Source organism: Brachycentrus maculatus, unplaced genomic scaffold, assembly GCF_059751285.1.
Source record: "Brachycentrus maculatus isolate JH-2025_06_01 unplaced genomic scaffold, ASM5975128v1 h1tg000373l, whole genome shotgun sequence".
NCBI classification, from domain to species: domain Eukaryota; kingdom Metazoa; phylum Arthropoda; class Insecta; order Trichoptera; family Brachycentridae; genus Brachycentrus; species Brachycentrus maculatus.
The window spans coordinates 138,847-161,845 of NW_028281122.1; the positions used below are offsets into that span (position 1 = coordinate 138,847).

Below are 22,999 nucleotides of genomic sequence, written 5' to 3' on the forward strand. Positions count from 1 at the left end.
ACAACTCTTATTTCTTAAATGTATTGATAGTACTTAAGTGGCTTGACATTTACTTTTAATACATTTTATTATATTTTTAAACTTTAAAAACGATCTCCTGAAAAACCTTTTTTTTTTAATATACTTATGACGTTGTTGAAAGGAGTGAGCGAAATGTATGTCATAGAGGGTAAAGATTTCATAAATAATACATTTGAAATACGGACAGCTAACTAGTAAAATCATGTTTTAATATAATACAAGGAAATAAATCTAAAAAATAATATACTGTAGTGAATCACTGACCCATAACAAGTCATCAAAAATAGCCCTCTGACAAAATACCTTCCTCTTGTAAAACAAACACCTATTTTTACATTTTGTCGGGTCTGGGAATGCTGGATTTATGTTGGTGACAGCTGTCATGAAACAGTGTTTGTAAATACGGCGCCTAGGAAAAAAACTTTACCAAACAATTGAATTTGGTTTTCGTTGTTTGTAAATTATTAAAAATCTACCCCAACCATAAGGATATCAAACAAGCTTGTAAAATATATCTTAAAATATTTATTTTTGGATCGTTTTTAAAGTTTGAGAACATAAAAAAAAAACGTATTAAAAATAAATATCAAGCCACATATTGAACTTTTTACTGTGCAATGAGCTAAAAAAATACTTATTGCAAAGATATCTGTGTTACTAATTAGTTCTATTTTGGATTTTTTTCCTTGAAATGTCTTTTTTTTTATTTAATATGGTTACAAAAGTTTTTTTTTTAATAATTTTTATTCATTTTCTAAACGTTTCTACTAACAAACATAAAATTTAAAATTTAGTTCCCACCAATAAAGAGAAAGCTCTTGCATCTTACTTTATACTTACATATTGCTTTATATTTAACATAATTTTTTTTTTTTTACGATTTTATTTGATTTTTTATACTTGTTAACCTTAATCCTATGTCCCGAAACAAGTAATGGAAATAATTCATCGAGAATATTATATATGTGACTTATGTATGTAATATGTTTAAATGAATACATGTATTTAAACCAACGTAGGTACCCAAATATACAGTACCTACTGTCTTCATAAATAAGTTGTAGAAATCGAATTACCTGTATTTTCATGTTTTGAAATAATCCGAATTCAAATTGATGTCAATACAAAATATTCGCTATTTCTGATAATCCCAAAATTCACCGTTTACGATAAAAAATCACAATGTACTCAAAAGCATTTAATATATGCTACCCAAACAAGTCCTACAATAATTTATTTGACTAAGTATTTATAAAACAAATCAATTATATTTAAGATGAATTTAAATGGTAGAGAATCAGAAACAGTGTGTGAGGTACCCACTCCAAATTCAAGATTATGCTTAGCTAGCCGAGTCGAGATACCAGGGGTGCATGTTTGTCGACAGGCTTCTGTCAAATCCAAGTCCGACCCGACCATTTGCTCGACGACAGCTGTAGCTACAAATTCTGAAAATCCAGGAACCTCAAAATTGATTGTTAACAGTGTGAATTCTCAAAACGAAGCCGGGACTTCAAAAAATGATGAAATAAATGATGAACCGATAACAACAAAAGGTATAATTATTTTCATCATTTTGCTTATTAAATTTATTCATTGTGGTATTTGTTCCCGTCTTACATTATACATTGTACAAAAGTGGATTTTTAAAATAGGTAGGAGCTTGTTAGAGCTTTTTTTTGATTAAGAGTTTTTTATACATTTTTTTTACTTTGTCAAATTTCATATATTATTGCTTTAGATTCTATCATTTTCACTCTCCTTACCATCCATTGTTTACTTTGTGTAATACCACTTTTTGTGACTACCGGTTTTAGAAAATAATAAATAAAATCTATTATTTTCTGTCAAATTACTTACCTTATAGAGTTTTATCAATTAATGTTTCTTAATTATATTTTGTAAAATTTTCAGATATTTCTATTTTTATTTTATAATATTTCCATATGTAAATTATCTCTAGACATCAATTAGATTAAATGTGTTTTTTTATAAAAATATTTTTAAAGGATAGACAATTCATATTAAAATAATAATAATAAATATTTTTAAACTCTAAAAAAACTTTATATTGCAAATAATTAATTAATTAATTTTATGTTTGAAAGTGAAGCAAAGAGTTAGCAAAAGAAGGATGAAAGTGGACTGAATGCAGTCAAAATGCGTTCTCTCAGACAAATGTGCGGCAAGATGTTGGCTCCAAATCCTGGACGATGTATAAAACCTACTAAAGGCAACTAGAAACTGCTGGAATGCGAATGCTTAGATGGTCAGCTGGAGTATCCTCTAGAGATAAAATAAAGATTTCACGCATTCGTGGGAGCCTGGGTGTAACTTGGTGTAACGATAGCAAGGTAGAAGAAAGGCAATTGGGATGGTATGGGCACATAAGACGTAGAGAACCTGAACATATTGTAAACCAGGCGATCGCCATGGATCTTCCTCGAACGACATCTAGAGGAAGACCAAACGATTCATGGATGCTACAGAAAGATAACATGATTCGTAGGCATGGCCTAGGTGACGTTGTATGTATATGATAGAAAAACATACAGCTTGAGGACGAAAAGAGCTGGCCCTAACAGTCTACAAAAACGATAAGTTGGGATGAATCCAGGAAGAACAAGACTCTATATGTGTGTCGCCTACATTCAAAATCCGCCAGATCCAATTTTATAAGATTTTAAAATAAATACTTTTTAGTAATGCCAATTGTGGGTATTATTGTTTAAAATTTTTATATACTTGAAAAACATGCTAAAAAATACTTAAAAACAGTGTTGTATTTCAAATTCCGCTATATTCATGGAACTTGCCTTCTGACCCATATTGGTCAATCAGAGAGCGGGGATAGGTCAAAAATTAATATGACGTCATTATCGGTTTGCGTCTCGTGTTTTTTTTAATACTGAAAAAATGTAAAAACAGTTAAAATTCTCTATTTCATAATATTTTATATAAAGATAGACAAATCTTTTAAACATTAATGCTACCCGGAGAATTTTGCATGAAAAATATTAAGTTTATTCAAAAAAATAATTAAACAATACCTTTTCTTCAAAATGCAAGAACAAAATTTTCTGCCCTGTAGCGCATAAATATTTAGTTAAAAATATGCCTCTTTTGCTGGGATATAGTTCATTTTCTGGGCATTTCGAAAACATGCACAACTGAAAATTGATGATTTTTGATTAATGACGTTCTTGAAAGGAGTGAGCGACATGTCATCCTTTATTCATATTTATTTTTAATTTTCAGGTGCCATTACGCTTACAACTATTGCATCAAACCATGATAAAACGAAAGTAAAAACTCCTCAAAATGCTTTTGAAACATCAAAGGAAGTCATACTAAGCCGGCAACTTGTTCATCCCACTGTAGACGAAGCTATTCCATTGGACACTGTTCGCAAAGAATCTTCGAAAAGTTCGAAACTAGAAAGATCCTCATCGGAATGTAACGTGCAACCTTTTGTGTCCACATGGTCCAGCATAAGTCTTCCTCGAGAAAATTCGTCATCCAGTACTGGGACTGAACTGTGTCGGATTTGTATGATGTGCGGCCGAGAAAGGTAATAGAGTACACCTCCCTATAACGCTGAGATTGGTACCGCGTTATCGGAGTGAACGTTATAGGGGGTTAATGTTTTAAATTGTCTTCTTCTTCTTTTTAAAGATCCAAGGGATATGTTTGTGCCTCCGCATGTCGCTCTTGGGATGTCGACTCCCAGCTGTCTGTCCATCTTTTCGGAGGTCTGTCTGGGGGTCTGCGTCGTTCAGGGTTGCCTTGGAGGGCGATACGTAGAAGTCTGTCTTCTGACATTCTGTTTATATGTTCCTTCCAGTATCGCCTTTGTTGTCGTCCCCACCTCACGATATCCTCCGTCTTACACATGCTCCGGATGTCGGTATTTCTTACTCGGTCTCGAAATGTGTTTCCAGTTATGGATCGGAGAGTCTTCATCTCGGAGTTTCGAAGTCGAATTTGTTCTGGAAGTATCTGCTCTTGCCTCAATCCTATAAGTGGCTGTGTAATTGTCTTCTTACATTTTAACCAGCGGAAATGACTGAAATGAGTCATTATTAAGTAAAAATACAATTTAAAACATTTACCCTCCAAAACATTCGCTCTGATTACGCGATACTTAATCTCACCGTTATATTAATTAATTAATTTATTGAAAGGCTAAAGCCTTTAACATAATATATATATGCAGTATCTAAAATAAAAATACACTAATGAATACACTAATAGAGAAACAAAAAGTCTTAAACATAAAATAATACTATAATAACAAATAGTAAGCACTGGTAAATACACGTCTCCTTCACACACATCGAGCAGCAAGAGAGAGAGAAACAGAGGTTTACTGGGATAAACGGTATTGGAAATATTTAGATTATATGTTACTTTAGATTTTATTTTGCTAAAAGAGATGAATGTAGATCTCAAAATAAAATAGAAGTACCACAAATGGGAAAATTTTGGATGAGGTAGATGATTTCGTATACTTAAGAAGTATGTTCTAGGGAAGCAAAGATTGATAAGATATGGATTAGAGAGTGAGTGCTAGGAACAAAGTAAATAATGCACTGAAATCAGTTACAGCAAATCCAATCACCGAGAATAAAACATGGAGTTGACAAAATAATGATGAAAGTAGACCGAATGCTGTCGAAATGCGATGTCACGAATGTGTGGTAAAACGATGTATGTATGATAGATGTTTGAATGGTGATATAAATGTGGAATGCAAGGCCGAGATAAGCATTATAGTTCAAGTTAAGAAAGGTGTGTTGAAACGACATAACATAAACATGTTTTTGGGCATATAGAATGAATGAGTGAAGAAATAACAGTTTAATAAATTTATGAGGCGAAAAAAGTTGGAAATAGGAGTAGAGTTAGACCGTGGAAAACATTTTTTTACATAAATTGTATACATTTATTTAAAAAACAATTATTAACATATTTAAAATATTTTTGCAGAGACCCACCAAGCCACCTTTTATATCTTGGCGGTGGAGGTCTTTTTGCTTACATTTTTTATTGTTTTTATCCATTTTAACCTAATATACACACAAAAAAGATAGAAAAAATAAATATAAATCAATAATATGCTTTTCCAAAACTTCTCACCATTATTGTCTATGTTCCCACTAAACCAAGTCCCACCCTTTAACCTCCCTTCTTCTAGTTATCACCCCACCCATCTCTACCAGAACCTGAATGATTTTTTCACCCGTTAGTTTTGTGATCATCTGTTGATGAAAATATCTGTAGTTTTCGAAACTAATCGTGTAAAATAAAACTCAAGAAGTGTTTAACTTGTCAAGAGTGAGACAGATATAGGGCATGATTATGGCGCGGACTAATTACCGACCTCGAGAAAAATCAGGGATCTGTTCTTTTATTTATCCTTGTGATGTTACAAATCATTAGTCAGATATTTCAACAGATGTCATAAGGCCAAGGATTGACGTATTATTTTATCTAAAGTTCCGTATCATGAAAAAATCCCTCCCAAGTTGAACTGAGGTTCGAAACTTGGAGCAAAGTAAAAACACATACTTACGCTTATGTCAGCCGCGTATGGGGCATGTTTTGTTAAAACATATACGGCTATGCGAGCCACATGGATCCGGTTAATAATTTTTTTTTTCTCTTTCCAGGTTGATATCTCCCTGCTTCTGCAAGGGGTCCTTAGGCCTCGTTCACGTATCTTGCCTGGAGCGTTGGCTGTCCATAGCTGGACGATGCAGCTGCGAGCTGTGTGGATTCAGGTTTCCAGTAGTTCAAACCCAAAGATACCCACTCTACAGGGCTCTCACAATATGGCTGAATCATTCCAGGAATAGAGTTACATTCCAGGTAAAATTTAACCGATTACGACATCATATAATTTAATATAATTTAATCATATAATTTAATAATTTAACCGATCACGACATCATATAATAACCCATATCGCTCGCTCCTTTCAACAACGCCAAATATCAAAAATCTTCAATTTTCAGTTTTGCATGTTTTCGGAATGCCCAGAAAATGCACTATATCCCAGCAAAAGCAGCATATTTTAAACTTAATATTTACCCGCTACAGGGTAGAAATTGTTGTTTTGCATTTTGAAGAAAATGTATTTTTTAATTATTTTTTAAATTTAATAATAATAAAACCCTTATCCGCACCCCAATGGTGCATAGTCTTATAAACGCAGTGTTATCATGATCGTTTTACACATGAAGGAAAGGTGATCAGCCCTCCGCTTCAGGTACCAGTCCATGGTAATATTGAATAAATATTACAGTGAAAAAATCACTTATATTTTATTTTTACCCCCCTTGGGAATCGAACCCGGGACCTCCAGAACGGTAGCCGAGCGTGCTGACCATTACACTACGGAGGCGGACTTTTCAAATGGAGAAAAAACATTCAGGTTTTACCTAAAAAGATATGTTGCACTGTAAAAAGTTCAATAAGTGGCTTGATATTTATTTTTAATACATTTTATCATATTTTAAAACTTTAAAAACGACCTCCTTAAAAATCTTTTTTTTTTTAAATATGACGTAGTTGAAAGGAGTGAGCGATATATAGATTAACAGCGGTCAATATTTACTCTAAAGGTTTGTTTTTTCTTTTTCACAATTTCAAAAACACTTGACTTACTTACAATCAAGTCGCTTCCACGACTACAAAACCTTTCCATCCCTAGAAAACATTTCAATTAGGGACATAAATGAAATAAGGATTTCAACCATATTTATCTCTAAAATTTAAAGTCCGGTGTAACTTGATAAAGGAGAACTTTTTGACATCTCAACATAGATGAAGAAGGAAATGGATGTCTGGATATTTGCACGGCTTACGACCTGTCATGGGCTGGGTTACTGCCCGCGAACTCGCACATGACCCGATGATGGAATCGTATCATACACATATAACTTCACAAAAATTGGAACAGTATGGTCGTCAATCATGGGTAGAATGGTGAATGTTGCAATTGTATAAAGTAATCACTTAAACCAGACTATGACAGGTCTTAAGCCCTTTAATTACCCAGACTTGTATATTCTTCTTCATCTGCGTCGAAATGTGAAAAAAAGCCATAATATTTTTATTGTTTCCTAATTTTTGGACACTAATTCTGTATTTTCTTTACAATTTTACATGTGACATATTTTGAAATATCAATAAAAAATATTTGTGAAAATTACTCTTAATTTGTAATCGCTTACTCCAGAATGCCCCTGAATTTTAAATTGAAAATTTTAACGCATTCAAAATATTGTTAATAAAAGAACAAATGTAATAAATAAAAGTTTTAATAAAAAAATCAATGATATTTTCATGCGTGTCTTAGTATATGAAATAGTTTGAGGGAATCTTACACACATGTCTGTGTCGAGATGTCAAAATGTATAAATCACCCAAAATAAAGTGGAAATAAAAAAAAAAACACAATAAAAAATTATATCACCCACAAACATAAAAAAATGATAAGTCCCTCTCCAAGCACAGGAGCTTAGTCTCTGTATTGGAGAAGAGAACAGCATAATTGATTTTAAAATTGCAAAGTACTAATGTCTTTATTTTTAAAAAACTCTTCCAACTAAAAATTCATAAAATAAAAACTTGAGAAACCCAGATATGTGAAGAAGGATTTAGACACGCCCAAAATGCTGTATAAAAAGAATTTTATATAATTGATGGGATTTTTTTTTCCAAAAAAGAGAAAAATGTATTTGTGTTTTATTATTCACACAATTATTTAAATTCCGCACTATTTCTGTGAGCCTTAGCGGCTCATTATTAGAAATAGGTATCAAATCGCGGTAGAGTGGGTTCGAACCGAGAAACTGACTTAAGAGTCCACGATACTAACCACGGAACCACAACCCGACATCTGTTTTCGTGTTACTATTTCGTATTTTGAGAAAAGTCCAAGCGATAATCTAGGCATTTTCTAAGGAGCGATTTGGCTTCATCCCATAGTAGACAATAAGTATCTTCATCGCCTATTCGAACCTGACAAATGGATATGGACATATTGATGTATCCCTGAATATGTTCCCGGGGGAATGAGCATCTATGTAGAAATTGTAAGGAGAGGAGTGCTTGAATTCGCATTTAGAAAACGGGAATGAATAGGAATAGATATGTGAATAGACTTTTCAGAGGACCAAAAAATTGAATTCTGAATGGGAAATTGAATGAGACTTTTGCAAATAAGGATGTGATTTCGGAAATAAAGGAAATTTGATGATTTTAAAATTGGTCATTGAAGAAATTCTGAGGAACCCAAAAGCGGAAAACTAAATGAAATATAATAAATACATCTCAAAATATCCAATTAAAAGTTTCCGTTTTTTTTTTAAACTTATTTTTTTGTCATAAATTTTTTAGGCCTATCGAGACTATAATATTGACGTAGAGTGATTACTGCAGTGTCTAATATAATAAATAATATTAATATTGTAATTAGTATCTAAAAGTTTCCTAAATATATATATATATATATATATATATATATATATATATATATATATATATATATATATATATATATATATATATATATAAAAATATATATATATATATATATATATATATATATATATATATATATATATATATATATATATATATATATATATATATATATGAACTTATTCGGTAAGATAGCGTATTTAGATACCGTGCTGGTGGTCCCGGGTTTGATTCCCAGGGGGGGTGAAAATAAATATTTGTGATTTTACACTCTAATATTTATCACCCTGGGCTAGTCACCGAAGCGCAGGAGTAATCACCTAGGCTTCATTTAAGTAACGATCAAGATAACTCTGCGTTTATACGCTGAAGTGCCCTATGCACCATTGGATACGGATAAGGGTTAGAAGAAAAAGAATAATTGAAGTTGTTTGACCGATGTTCAAATGGTGTTATATAAGGAAAGAATGCAAGGCTGATATAAACAGTATCGATAAAATTAAGAAAGGTGAGTGTTGAGATGGTTTGTACATATGAATCGAATGAGTGAAGAAAGGAGTGTTGAACAAATTTATGTGGTTGGTAGTAGAAGCAGAGAAAGACCGAGGGTGCGGTGTACCCTAACCCTGGAGTAAAAGAAAGAAAATTCGGTCAGTCAATAGTATAGTTGTCTCAACTTGATATGAAACATTTATCATTCCTCTTTTACATGTAAGCAGTTGGAAGTCTGACATCCCAAGGCTTACGACCTGGCATTTGGCTGGCTTAAGTGATCACTTCACACACTTGTGTAACGTTCACCATTCTGCCCATTGTTGATGGATGCACATACTTCCGTCTTCTTTCATATAAAAGAGGGATGATAGATATTCCATATCAAGTTGAAACAAAACTAACTAAATAACTAAACATCACGCTGCTTCCCCGGAGGGGTAGACAGAGAGAATCGAACGCCACACGATTTTTCTACATTCATGCATCTCCTCATACAAACCCGACGATTATTACGACTCCTGACTCGGCCGCTTTCAAGTATTTGACATACCTGATTGTGCCAAGATTTCCTAGGTCTTCCTCTGCTTCTTTTTCCAACTACATTCGCATCATAAATTTGTTTAACCGTTCTTTCCTCACTCATACGTTCCACATGTCCAAACCGTCTCAACACACTTTTCTTAATTTTATCGATAGTGCTTTTCTCAGCCTTGCAATCTTTCCGTATTTCATCATTCGAACATCTATCAAACATCGTTTTGCAACACATTCGTCAGAGGGATCGTATTTCGACTGCATTCAGTCTGCTTTCATCCTTCCTTTGCCAACTCCATGCTTCGCGTCCACATACAAGGGTTCGAATCAGGACTCCGTTGTGTACTGCCAGTTTAGCTTTCGCCGATAGATTTTTATTTGCTAAAACTGATTTTAGTGCACCATTCACTCTGTCCCCAGCATTAAATCTCCTTTCTATGTATGTTGGAACTATGCGTAAACTAGCAAAAATTCCCTAGTTATTCCAGTCCACTTCTGTTATCATGTCTTTACACTGATGTAACGTTGTATGTGCGTCAAATATTTTTTGCACGAATTCACATAATTCAAATATTTATAAAACAATTTACTGCGATATGTGCAATGAAATGCTTAATAAAATAGAGATCAATAATGTTTCTTTTAATACGTTTAAAAGTAATATTGTTGTTGTCTATTTGACCAGTTGATAAAGAAATGTTCTATATAGTTATACTTTTATGACAGTTTATTTGAATTGTTTTATTTTTAGATTACTTAGGTGGAAACCTATAATCGGAATTGTTATTTTTTTGTATTTTATCATATTATGTTATTTTTATCGAAATATTCTGTTGGTTTTCCAATAAAAAATAAATGAAAATATAAAATATATATATATATAAAACCCTTATCCGCACCCCAATGGTGCATAGGGCACTGTGTCATATAAACGCAGTGTTATCTTGATCGTTTACACATGAAGGAAAGGTGATCAGCCCTCCGCTTCAGATACCAGTCCATGTTAATATGGAATAAATATTACAGTAAAAAAATCACTTATATTTATTTCACCCTCCTTGGGAATCGAACCCGGGATCTCCAGAACGGTAGCCGAGCGTGCTGACCATTACACTACGGAGGCGGACAAAAATAAAATAAAAAAATAATGATATTTCAAAGTAACAATATGCACCCCATTCAAAATTCGGGCAAGTTTCAGTTCAGAAAGTACAGTTTTGCGCTCTCCCGAGACTAGAACCCGACACCTCAACATGATCGAGTGGCGCCTTGCATAATGCAACAACCCGACCGGTGGGACTTCTCTGAATACATTAATATTAATATGAGGATATGTTATATTTCAATGACATACAAACGGATAGTATTTCACCAAATTTTGAAATATATTTTTATTTACAAGTTCATCGTTTTGTATGGCTACTTTACACCGTTGTTCGGTAACAAAACCAAGAGTGTATGTTAAATATAGCAAAAAAAAATGATAATTGAAATCCTGAGTTCCCAAAACTTATTTGACCCATTACGCATGGCCCCCCTGAAATTTAACTTTTTTAAACGAAATAAAACAGAAAAATATAGTGAACTTATTTTTGTGTACGTATTTACTTAGTTTTACCTCTAAGCTGCTCGATTTCGAGTGTCAAACTTCCGTCCCGTGCTGGATTATTTTACATTACAATATTTTTGACAAAAAAACATATTTTTGCGTATTTTTTGTATTGAAACTTTCGGATATCCATCATAGATGTTCAAAATACAGAATGCACTTTACTTATTATGTTTTTAAGGTGTATTTACACAAAAATATTAACATTTACGGACTCGCGGCCTAAAGTATGGCGGCTGTATAGAAGACGCGGCTGTCGTATCTGCGGAGCACGAGCCGACCGGAAGTATTCACGATAAAGTTGACACTAAATTAAAATAATTTTTATATTTTATGACAATAAATCAATGAAAACTAATTTATCCATGCCTCAAACCAAATTTAAGCGCAAAAAATATCCATAGGTGTTGATATAAGTACTTAAAGTTGAAAAACGACTATGCATGCGATCCGCAGTCAACGGTACTTCTATAAAAAACAACAATAGATGCGATCCCCAGCTTACGGGTTAGTAAATAAGATTCGCGGATGCTCAAATTCTTTATCATTTTTGCATATAAAGTAGCTTTAAAATAAATTATATTCTCAATATTATTGATATTTAAAGCATTTACTTTGTGGTTATTCATTTTGACTTTTTTTTACAAAAATGTTAGTAATATTAGTATTTAACCACTTACCAGAATTTTTATGTCTACCAGTGTCTAGACGTACCCGTTTCTTCGTCAGGACAATCACTCCAACAGCATGCAAACAATACTTCACGTTATCACCATAGCACTATTCACACACTTACAACTACAAAAAATGTTTATCACATGCGCTTTTTACGATATAAATGTTTCAACGATCCAATAACTACCCTGTTTTTTTATTCCCAATGGGTGTATACTGTTAACGCCACCCTGTTTAAAAGTTTATTCTTATTTTATTTTATTTTTCAAAACATATTACATACATAAGTCATATATCGCTCACTCCTTTCAAGAACGTCATAAATCAAAAAACTTGATTTTTCAGGAGAACGTTTTTAAAGTTCAAACATGAAATACAATGTATTAAAAATAAATATCAAGCCACTTATTGAACTTTTTACTGTGCAACAGATCTTTTTAGGTAAAACCTGAATATTTTTTCTCCATTTGAAAAATATTTAGTTTATTTAAAAAAAAATTAAACAATACATTTTCTTCAAAATGCAAAATTCACACTTTCTGCCCTGTGGCGGGTAAATATTAAATTAAAAATATGCCTCTTTTGCTGGGATATAGTACGTTTTCTGGGCGTTACGGAAACATACACAACTCAAAATTGTCGATTTTTGATTTATGACGTTCTTGAAAGGAGTGAGCGATATAATATATAATATTCCCGATGAGTAATTTCTATTACTTATTTTGGGACATGGGATTAAGGTTAACAAGACTGGAACACAAATAATGAAGTTACAAAAAAAAATATTTTTTAAATTAAAACTAAAAAACTAAAACTTATGCATGGCAAAATATAAAATAAATAAACAGGTATAATAAATAGGCATAAGAAGCATTTTAGTTATTTTATATTAAATTTATCTTTGAGAATTACCTGAGCTATGCATAAGTAATCCAAGATTTAATGTTCTATCAGAGTCTTAAGAAATTATATTACGGAAATTCAAGTTTGCTGATGGCCATCTTTCATATTTAACGAATTCGTAAGCATTAAGCTAAAAGGTATTTCGGATTTCTTTTTTATTGTTAATACTCTATCGAATACTCAAGAAACTTTGCTCTTAAAAAGTCAGTTAGTTAATAAGAATGACTTAATGAATATGGCGTTGTTTTTTTGAGTACTTAATAATATTTTTCCATTTTTGTATAATGATACTCTTAGATTCTGAAAATATACTTTTTTTAAATAAATTACTGTGACGTGAATTGTTTACTGCCTTTTCATTTGTTTTCAATATAAATTATTTTTGAAAAGGGATGAAAAATAATAATTTATATATAATTCCCACTCGCTTGGACCTACCATTATTATTATTTTTAATGTAGCAAGTCGACATTGAATATATGTGTAGAAAATGTTTTATTGGCGGTATTCTTTTGTTTACATGAAGTAAGAAAACCAAAAAATGGATCACTGTCTCAACGTAGCTTCATCTTTTTTAAACGTTATAAAATAAAAGTACTTTGTTTTTAACCACCATTTATTGGTACTTTTCTCTAACCCGTTTCGACAAGAACCTCATCGTCATCATCAGGTTTAGCCTGATGATGACAAGGTTCTTGTCGAAACCCATTGGAGAAAAGTATCCATAAAAAATGATTAAACACAAAGTAGTTTTATTTTATAAAGTTTAAAAAAGATAAAGTAAAGTTGGGACAGTAATCCATTTTTGGTTTTCTTTCTTCATGTCAACAAAAGAATACCGCTAATAAAAATATTTTCTTCACATATATTCAATGTTGACTTGCTACAAAAATAATTATAATAATGGTACGTCCAAGCGATTAGGAAAGTTATAATGGATTTCGGACAAAATGGCGGAGAGCTTTTACGTCAAAAGTGCTTCAATTATTCAGTGCTAATTATCACTTGGAACGCCGTGTATTTTAGCTGCACAAGCTGCAGCTTCGACACTTTTAACCACGTCCCCACATATGTACAGCATACGAGATAAATGTAATATTATCTCATTAGAACAGTAGTCTACATATCGCTCACTCCTTTCAACAACGTCATGTATCAAAAATCGTCAATTTTCAGTTGTGCATGTTTTCGGAACGCCCAGAAAATGTACTATATCCCAGAAAAAGCGGCATATTTTAAACTTCATATTTACCCGCTTAGGGCAGAAAGTGTTGTTTTTGTATTTTGAAGAAAAGGTATTGTTAAATTATTTTTTTCAAATATACTTAATATTTTTCAAATGGAGAAAAAACATTCAGGTTTTACCTAAAAAGATGTGTTGCACAGTAAAAGGTTCAATAAGTAGCTTGGTATTTATTTATATATATTTTATTATTTTTTAAAACTTCGAAAAACTTAAAAAACGACGTCATGAAAAATATTTTTTTATTTTATTTATGACGTTGTTGAAAGGAGTTAGCTATATTATTACCCTACTATGATATTTAAACCCTTCATGAAACATCCACATTTGACAATATCTTCAACACCCTCATATTATTTATTGGTTGGTCATCAGCTCTGAGTAATAAAATGAAAACACTTGTATAATACCACTTTTTGAGATTGTTAATGTAAACGCGACAAGTTTCAAAAACCACGGATGTTCTCATCACAAGGTGAAAATAAAAACAAAGTATCATTTAACAATATTCTTAAGACCCTCATATATTTTATTGGTTTGGCATAATCTTTGTGTTATAACATGAAAACGCTTGTATAAGATTACTTTTTATGTTTATTAATGCCAACACGACTAGTTTCGAGAACCGCGAAGGTTCTCATCAAAAGGTGAAAATAAAAACTATCCAGCAGCAAATAAGCGATATATATGTACTGATAGAGGGGGTGGGGTATTATCTATAGGAGTTGATTAGGAGATGGTGTTTGATTTAGCAAGCAAATATAAATTTAAATGAGAATTTTTTTTATATATATACGTATGTTATTGATTAATATTTTTTTACAATTTAATTATTTGACAAACAAAAAAACTTTTGAAAAAATATTAAAAAATACTTTTTCAAAATTCCTCACCTTTGCTTTCCCTTTAATCCAAGCAACATCCCCTAACCTCCACCCTTCAGTTATTACCCCGTCCACCTATATTAGTACGTAGATTATTTATTGCTTTATAATTTGAATTTTCACCTGTCGATGAGAATACAGTTCTGTAGTTCTCGAAACTTGTGTTTGTATTAATAAACTCTAAAACTGGTCTCATGAAAGTTATTTTATCTTTAAGACACTTGAAGCATCTTATTGCCGTTTTTTTCATCATATGCGAAAAAAACCAATCATCTGTTATTGATATTTGTGTGTATGAATATATATAATATATACATAGTTTATTTCACGATAAAATAAATAGCTTTATCACTTGATTGTTAAAAATCCTCGAAATATTTTTTTCTTGATTGTTTATTAGGTGATAAAAACACGTGTGTCAAAATTAAATTTGCAGGTCTGTTTTGATGAAATTTCTAGTTTTCACTCTGATGATACATTTTTTTCGCTTTTACTATTACTTTAAAACGTTTCATAAATGTTGATCAGAGTACTGTTTGCAGTATATATATATATATATATATATATATATATATATATATATATATATATATATATATATATATATATATATATATATATATATATATATATATATATATATATATATATATATATATATATATATATATATATATATATATATATATATATATATATATATATATATATATATATATATATATATATATATATATATATATATATATATATATATAAATATATATATAATATATATATATATATATATATATATATATATATATATATATATATATATATTATATATATATATATATATATATATATATATATATATATATATATATATATATATATATATATATATATATATATATATATATATATATAAATATATATATATATATATAAATATATATATATATATATATATATAAATATATATATATATATATATATATATATATATATATATATATATATATATATATATATATATATATATATATATATATATATATATATATATATAATATATATAATGTTGAGGTATTATACCTCTGAACAAGGTAAACTTAGAATGGTCATTATTAAATTCAGACACCTAGATAGGAGAAAGTATTAATCAAAAGCGGTCTAACTCCCCAACTACAAAGTTCAACGGCTTTCAGTTAGGGCTGCCATTTGGGGCTCTAATTAAACCGTGGCCATCGTTAATGCCACAGATAATCCTTACCTCGGTCATAAGCCAGATGTCGCCAATTATCTATGGACTTTATATAAATGTAAGAAAATGGAAATCGAAGAAAATACTCGTAAAAGTACCTGCATGAAATATAGCAAAAGCTTCTATTTTTAAATGTTCTAGTACCCACGGGTATTTGCAGGTTTTATTGAGAAATGTTTTGGATGCCATGCGATGCGAATCACTTCATCTTCTTCTTCAAACTCTCATCCGCACCCGATGGTGCATAGGGCACTGCATCATATAAGCATAGTGTTATCTTGATAGTTAACACTTGAAGGAAAGGTGATCAGCCCTCCGCTTCCGGTATCAGTCCAGGGTAATAGTGAATAAATATTTTAGTGAAAAATCACTTATATTTATTTGACCCCCCCCCTAGGAATCGAACCTGGGACCTCCAGTACGGTAGCCGAGCGTGCTGGCCATTACACTATAGAGGCACTCATTAATTATTTAAAAAAGATTTTTTTCCAATGAAGTTCATTTATTTTATGTAGTGATATTATATTTACTTAGTGCATCATTCGCAAGATTATTTTATTTTTTAAATTTCACATAGATAATAAATGCACATGAGCGAGCTTATTGCTTAGTAGCAATATCTTCTAACCGAAAAAAGAAACAGTGCTACGAGTCAAGGTTTTTACATTATACACCTGTTTGAAGAAAGGTGGGCAGATGGTGCTTGTACACAGGGTCGTAAACCTCGTAAATGCCCAGACTTCTGTATTCTTCTTCATCTATGTTGAGATGTCAAAATGTAATGCATAAACCGTTTAGTTTAGTGTTAAGGCGTATAATTCTTAATTTTCTAAAGTTTATCCTAACCTAAAACAGCGGCGTTTGCGTTAAGCCGATAGTACTCGAATCACTTTATAAGTCCACTTAGAAGTTCCATCAAATTGTCTAAAGAACGAGGTGCGCGTGGGTTGAATGCTGTATAGATGCTATACCAACCCTCGCCTAACTTATCCACAGCCCAAACTACCCCTAGTCCGCAGATAATAACTTAAACCACCCCTCCTTCACACCGCGGTGTAAAATATTGACGGTTGTTATAAATAGATACCGAATGAATAATATTCTCTGGCATTCCATGGCGTATATTTACCCGGAGCCAATGAATGTTAGTTTAAAGCTGTTGAAATGCATTTTTCTGTTATAATTTATATGTAATTACTTATCTCTTGTACCTACATACGTTTATTTTACTTTGTACGAGTATATATGGAGCTAAAATATAGTAGAGTAGAGAGGCTGAATTGAATTGCTTTACCTTTTTTTCCCATACAATATGTTCTTGAAAATACTGTAGGAAATATTTAAAAATGTGTCATTTGTAATTTACCCTATATTTTTTAAGGATATTTAAAAAACACGGCGGGGATTTCATACGGATGTTACCGATTTAACTATGCAATGTAGATATAACTTTACCTTTCTTAATTTTAATTTTACTTGGTAAATCTATTGTGACACGTCTTTCAATGCATTCCGCATAATTTTCAAACACCGGAAAAATAGATAGATAAAGGTTTTTCACTTTAAATTGGACGTTTTACAAAACTAATAGGACGTTTCATAATGATTCAAATTAGTATTGAAATATGTATATGAGATACATATATTTGAAATAAATACGGTGTTTTAAAATGATGCGAAATGCATTGAAACACTCGATTTTTTTCTAAAATGGTGTTTTAAGTTTTAAAAAATTAATTATTTTACCAGCTTCGGGTTGTGGTCCCGTGGTAAGTGTTGCGGATTCTTAAGTCAGAGTTTCTCGGTTTGAATCCACTCTACCACAATTTGTCTATTTCTAAAAATGAGCCGCTTAGGCTCACAGAAATAGTATGAATTGAAATATTTGTGTAAATAATAAAAACAAAAATATTTCTCTTTTTTTTAAAGAAAAAGAAAATCACCAAAAATAAATTAAGGTTTTTGATTTACAACATTTTGAGTGTGTCCAAATACTTGTTCACAAATCTGGACTATCTCCACTTGGGATCACAATTTCTGTTATTGGACCTTAAGCTACTTTAGTGAATGTATTAAATGTATTTTAAATTCAAGTTTTTATTTTTTATTTATTATTTTCCAGACTGATTTGCTATTCTTCTCAATGCTATCCATCCTCACGACAGCCATGGTGGTCTGCTGTGTCATGGGATCGCGCTACTTCATGGAGCAGGGCGGCGTTCTAGGCCTTCCGAGGGTGGTGGCCGAAGGGCTCACAGACGCGCTGATGGTGACCGTCGTCTGCGGATACATCGTGACCACGTACGCCTTATGGAGAGACCACGCCATCGTATGGCGACGGTGGCGAAACGCGACCATGGATGTCAGACTGGTCCTGGAAGATCAGAGACCCCTGCAAACCTGATCTTGGTGCTATAACTAGGCTTGCCAGATGCGATCATGGACTTCAGACTGGTGCTGGAAGATCAGAGACCCTTGCAAACCTGATCTTGATGTTATAACTAGGCTTGCCAGTTGCGACCATTGACGTCAGACTGGTGCTGGAAGATCAGAGACCCATACAAACCTGATATTGGTGCTATAATTAGGCTTGCCAGTTGCGACCATTGACGTCAGACTGATGCTGGTAGATCAGAGACCCTTGCAAACCTGATATTGCTGTTAAAACTAGGCTTACCAGATGCGACCAAAACATCAAATTCTCTTCATCATCGTTAGTAAGAGATAAAAAAATATCTTACTGAATTATTCATTTGTGAATTATAATTATCTGTGGTAACGCTTTTGTTACTTCTCGTCGTGTGTATTTGGCCAATAAAATCCAATTGCCTGGTATGGTTGCCGAGTTTCAAAAAACCATTAAAAATTACGTTGCTTTTTGATTCAGAAAAAAAGAGAAACATTTTCGACGGCAATTGTTTCTACACTTTTGTTTCATAATCTTGTCTTACCTCTTCGAGTTTCATAAGACTGGCCTAGACAAACCTAATTTTGATGATTAAACTAGGCTTGCCAAATGCAACCATGGTCGTCAGACTGTTACTAGAAGATCAGAGACCTACCTGCAGATGTTGATGCTATAACTAGGCTTATCATTTAATTGACATCTTTCACGTGTGAGTTCTCGGCACCATCTTTGATTGAGTTGTCAAATGTTTTTATCACATATTCTTTTTCATCTATATTGAGATATCAATATAAATAACTCCCGAGTGGACAAACCCAGATTTATGAACTAAGATTTGGACTCATTCAAAATATTGTGGATATCCAGATTTAATTTAGATTTTTTAAATGTCACGAGTCAGAAGGCCACAAGTTCTCTACCTCTGGTTTAATCAAACACAGCTTATCAGCAATCTAAGCATAAAAATGACGGAACAAGGTGACAGCTATCAAAACGAAAGAATTACAAATGCCATACCAGTTGACAGATTGTTATATTTCCGCATCCCATAGATGGCAGTTTACCAATCTTGCTATGAACTTTGACATAAAAACGGATACGTTTTGCATACTTATTAGCTTTTGATACAACTTAAAGCGTTATTATTTTGTGATTATACCGCAATGTGTATAATAAGTTACCTTCATGGATATAAACTTAAACTTTATAAGAAATATAAATAAAAAAAACGAAATCGATACTTTTTGAATAAATTGTTTAATTTATTTAGTTATACCTTTCAAATTACTCAAAGGAAAAATAATTACTAATAATATGGATTATCTTTAAATTGTAAAAGAAAACACTGATTTTTTAACCACTTCATTTAATTACGACAAATAGTTTCGGAAGCTATGTTTCCATCTTCAGGTCTATATATAAACTAAAACATAATAAATAATTATATGTTATAAGTAAGTTAGGGGTAGGGGGGTTAGTCAAGGTGGAGTTTGAAAATAAAGGAAAATGGAAAGCAAAGGTGAAGAATTTTTAAATAATATATATATTATTTATTAAATTATTATAATATGTTTTAGTTTATATTTAGACCTAAAGATGGAAATATGGCTTCCGAAACTAGTCGTCATAATAAAATTAACTCAAGTGGTAAAAAAACAAGTGTTTTTCATTTACAATTTCATCATGTTTTATCACAAAGTGAATGCCGAAACAATAAATGGATTATCTTTACATTATACAAATATTAAGTAATACAGCATACACCCTACCATTCCATAGTCAGCTAATATTTTTTATCTGATGTCTGTTTTTAAGATGGGAGCTGCATTTATTATTTATCTTGATTATTATGTACGAGGTTTATGGATCATTAAGTAGATTTTTGTTTCTTCTAGTTAAAATATTGTTTTATTTTAATCTGTGTTGGGAAAAGGAGGGATAACTTAATGTGGGCCATTGAGAAACTTCTCAGCATTTAGTCATCGCTGGGAGGAACAGGCCTTCCGTTCCACTATAAGGGGGGTTCGGTATTTTGTGTCCTAGCTTGGTGTATGGTACCAATATCATTCACTATTTCTAACATAACGTTTTTTGCCAGTACACCCGCGATATACGATTTCATCTCTCGTGAGAGTTCCTTATGAACTAACAGAGTATTCGAAATACTAGAACATGCCAAATTTTCCTCGGTTTCCCTCTGCTTCTTTCTCCAACTACATTTGTCTCATATTTTCTTTTACTGTTCCTTCTTCACTCATTCTATTTGAAATACATGAAAATCTCATTACACCTTTTTAAATTTTATCCTTATATCAATCACCATTCGTACCTACATCGTTTTACCGCACATTTCTCTAAGACATTGCATTTCTTTTCCATTAATTCTCATAAATGCTCATAAATCACAGATATCAGTTGACCCGCAACGTTCGTATTTATATATATATATATATATATATATATATATATATATATATATATATATATATATATATATATATATATATATATATATATATATATATATATATATATATATATATATATATATATATATATATATAAATATACATATATATATATATATATATGTATATATATATATATATATATATATATATATATATGTTTATATATATATATATATATGTATATATATATATATATATATTATATATATATATATATATAATATATATATATATATATATATATATATAAAATATATATATATATATATATATATATATATATGTATATATATATATATATATATATATATATATATATATATATATATATATATATATATATATATATATATATATATATATATATATATATATATATATATATACATATATATATATATATATATATATATATATATATATATATATATATATATATATATATATATATATATATATATATATATATATATATATATATATATATATATATATATATATATATATATATATATATATATATATATATATATATATATATATATATATATATATATATATATATATATATATATATATATATATATATATATATATATATATATATATATATATATATATATATATATATATATTGAATATCGTTCCTTTGCTTAATTTTACTGGGAAAGCAATATTTTCATTGGCTAAAAATTTTAATAGCTTAAGTTCTGAACAAAATAATGAAATTATTAAGTATTCCTTTTATTAAATTCTGATTAAGTCGTCAGAGGACAAAGGAAAAATAATGAAATTTTCGGAACGTGGAACATACTTATCAAGCTCAATGAATACGGAAGCACAAAATGAATTCTTTTAATAAATTAAAATTCATATCCGCTGTAATGAGGATGAAAAATTAAATAATAAACCAAGACATTACTCATCCCACCTCAAAAAATTTGCTTCTTAGTTTAAATCGGTTGGAATGTTGCATCTTCAAACAATAGTATATCCTGTTCATGGATGTACCCAGAGGTATTTACGTGGTTAACTCGCAAAATAACCGCGTTTGTTAACTGTTTGTCTTTATTTAATGTTTAAGACTCTTTTCTGCTTAAAAAAATATTAAAGGACATAGCGATGTAATATTTTCATATAAATTTCTTTTACCACGATTTATTTACCTACCAATTATATTTTTACACAATTTGGTCCAAATATTTACAAAAAAATAGTTTCTTCTTCTTCTCTTCTTTCCATATTCGCTCCCTAGGTAGAGCATATAGCCAGGTTTAAATAGAATAATAGTTTATCATTAATAAATTTCATTAAACCTTATTTATATTTACAGTAAGAGCATAGAAAAAATAAATGCGTTATTTGTATTTTTAACAGTAGTACGTAAATGAAATTCGAAAAATGTTTTAAAAAGGTCAAAACCTAAAATTAAAATGGCCGCTAATCGAAAAGAGGGAATAATACTAATAATGCAAGAATTTGGAATTTGCAAAGATTGTTTGGTAATACGGATTGCTGTGGCGTTCTATTATCTGTACCTACCCAAGCAGAGAGGCGGGATGTTTAGTTTTTTTTAGTAATACTAATTAAACAATCGTAACTTCGAATAACCAATTTAAACAAGGATATCACATTTTTCGATATGCATAGGGCGCTGTAACAGATAATTCAGCGTTATCTTGACCGTAAATTCAAACAAAACCAAGATACGCTCGAGATGGAAGATCTAAATTACAATCTCAAATATAGGTTTATTTCATTCATATCAGGAATATGTATCCGGTATTTGGTATATGAAAATTTTAAAGCCATGGAATATTTTAATGTTGGTATAAGTGCACATAATTTATTTTTAAAATAAGCGCCCTTGGAAGTATTAAACGAAGTCAGTACATTATATTTCAGCACTAGCAAGTTGGTAACGTAAAAAATATTTTACATCTCTTCGTAAATGCGCGTCGAAAATGTTCGCAAACGTTCCGAGTGTTCAAAGTTCAGTGTTCTGTGTGTTCGTAAAT

The 22,999-nt window shown here is 30.8% G+C and overlaps 1 protein-coding gene across 1 annotated transcript; it reads left to right on the plus strand.

The window, feature by feature from the left end:
* The first annotated feature begins 1,139 nt into the window (after positions 1-1,139).
* On the plus strand, positions 1,140-19,614 carry LOC148303305 (uncharacterized). Its single transcript, XM_088270172.1, has 4 exons — positions 1,140-1,577; positions 3,280-3,592; positions 5,694-5,892; positions 18,226-19,614. Exons 1-4 carry the CDS (start codon positions 1,298-1,300, stop codon positions 18,505-18,507), a joined length of 1,074 nt encoding a protein of 357 aa, XP_088126298.1. The 5' UTR covers positions 1,140-1,297; the 3' UTR covers positions 18,508-19,614.
* Positions 19,615-22,999: the final 3,385 nt, after the last annotated feature.

Bases quoted from the DNA above. Each gene is read 5' to 3' on its own strand.
- LOC148303305 (XM_088270172.1), top strand. From the start codon at position 1,298: ATGAATTTAAATGGTAGAGAATCAGAAACAGTGTGTGAGGTACCCACT. The intron at 3,593-5,693 runs GTAATAGAGTAC...TTCTCTTTCCAG, and splicing joins ATGATGTGCGGCCGAGAAAG to GTTGATATCTCCCTGCTTCT. The intron at 5,893-18,225 runs GTAAAATTTAAC...ATTATTTTCCAG, and splicing joins GGAATAGAGTTACATTCCAG to ACTGATTTGCTATTCTTCTC.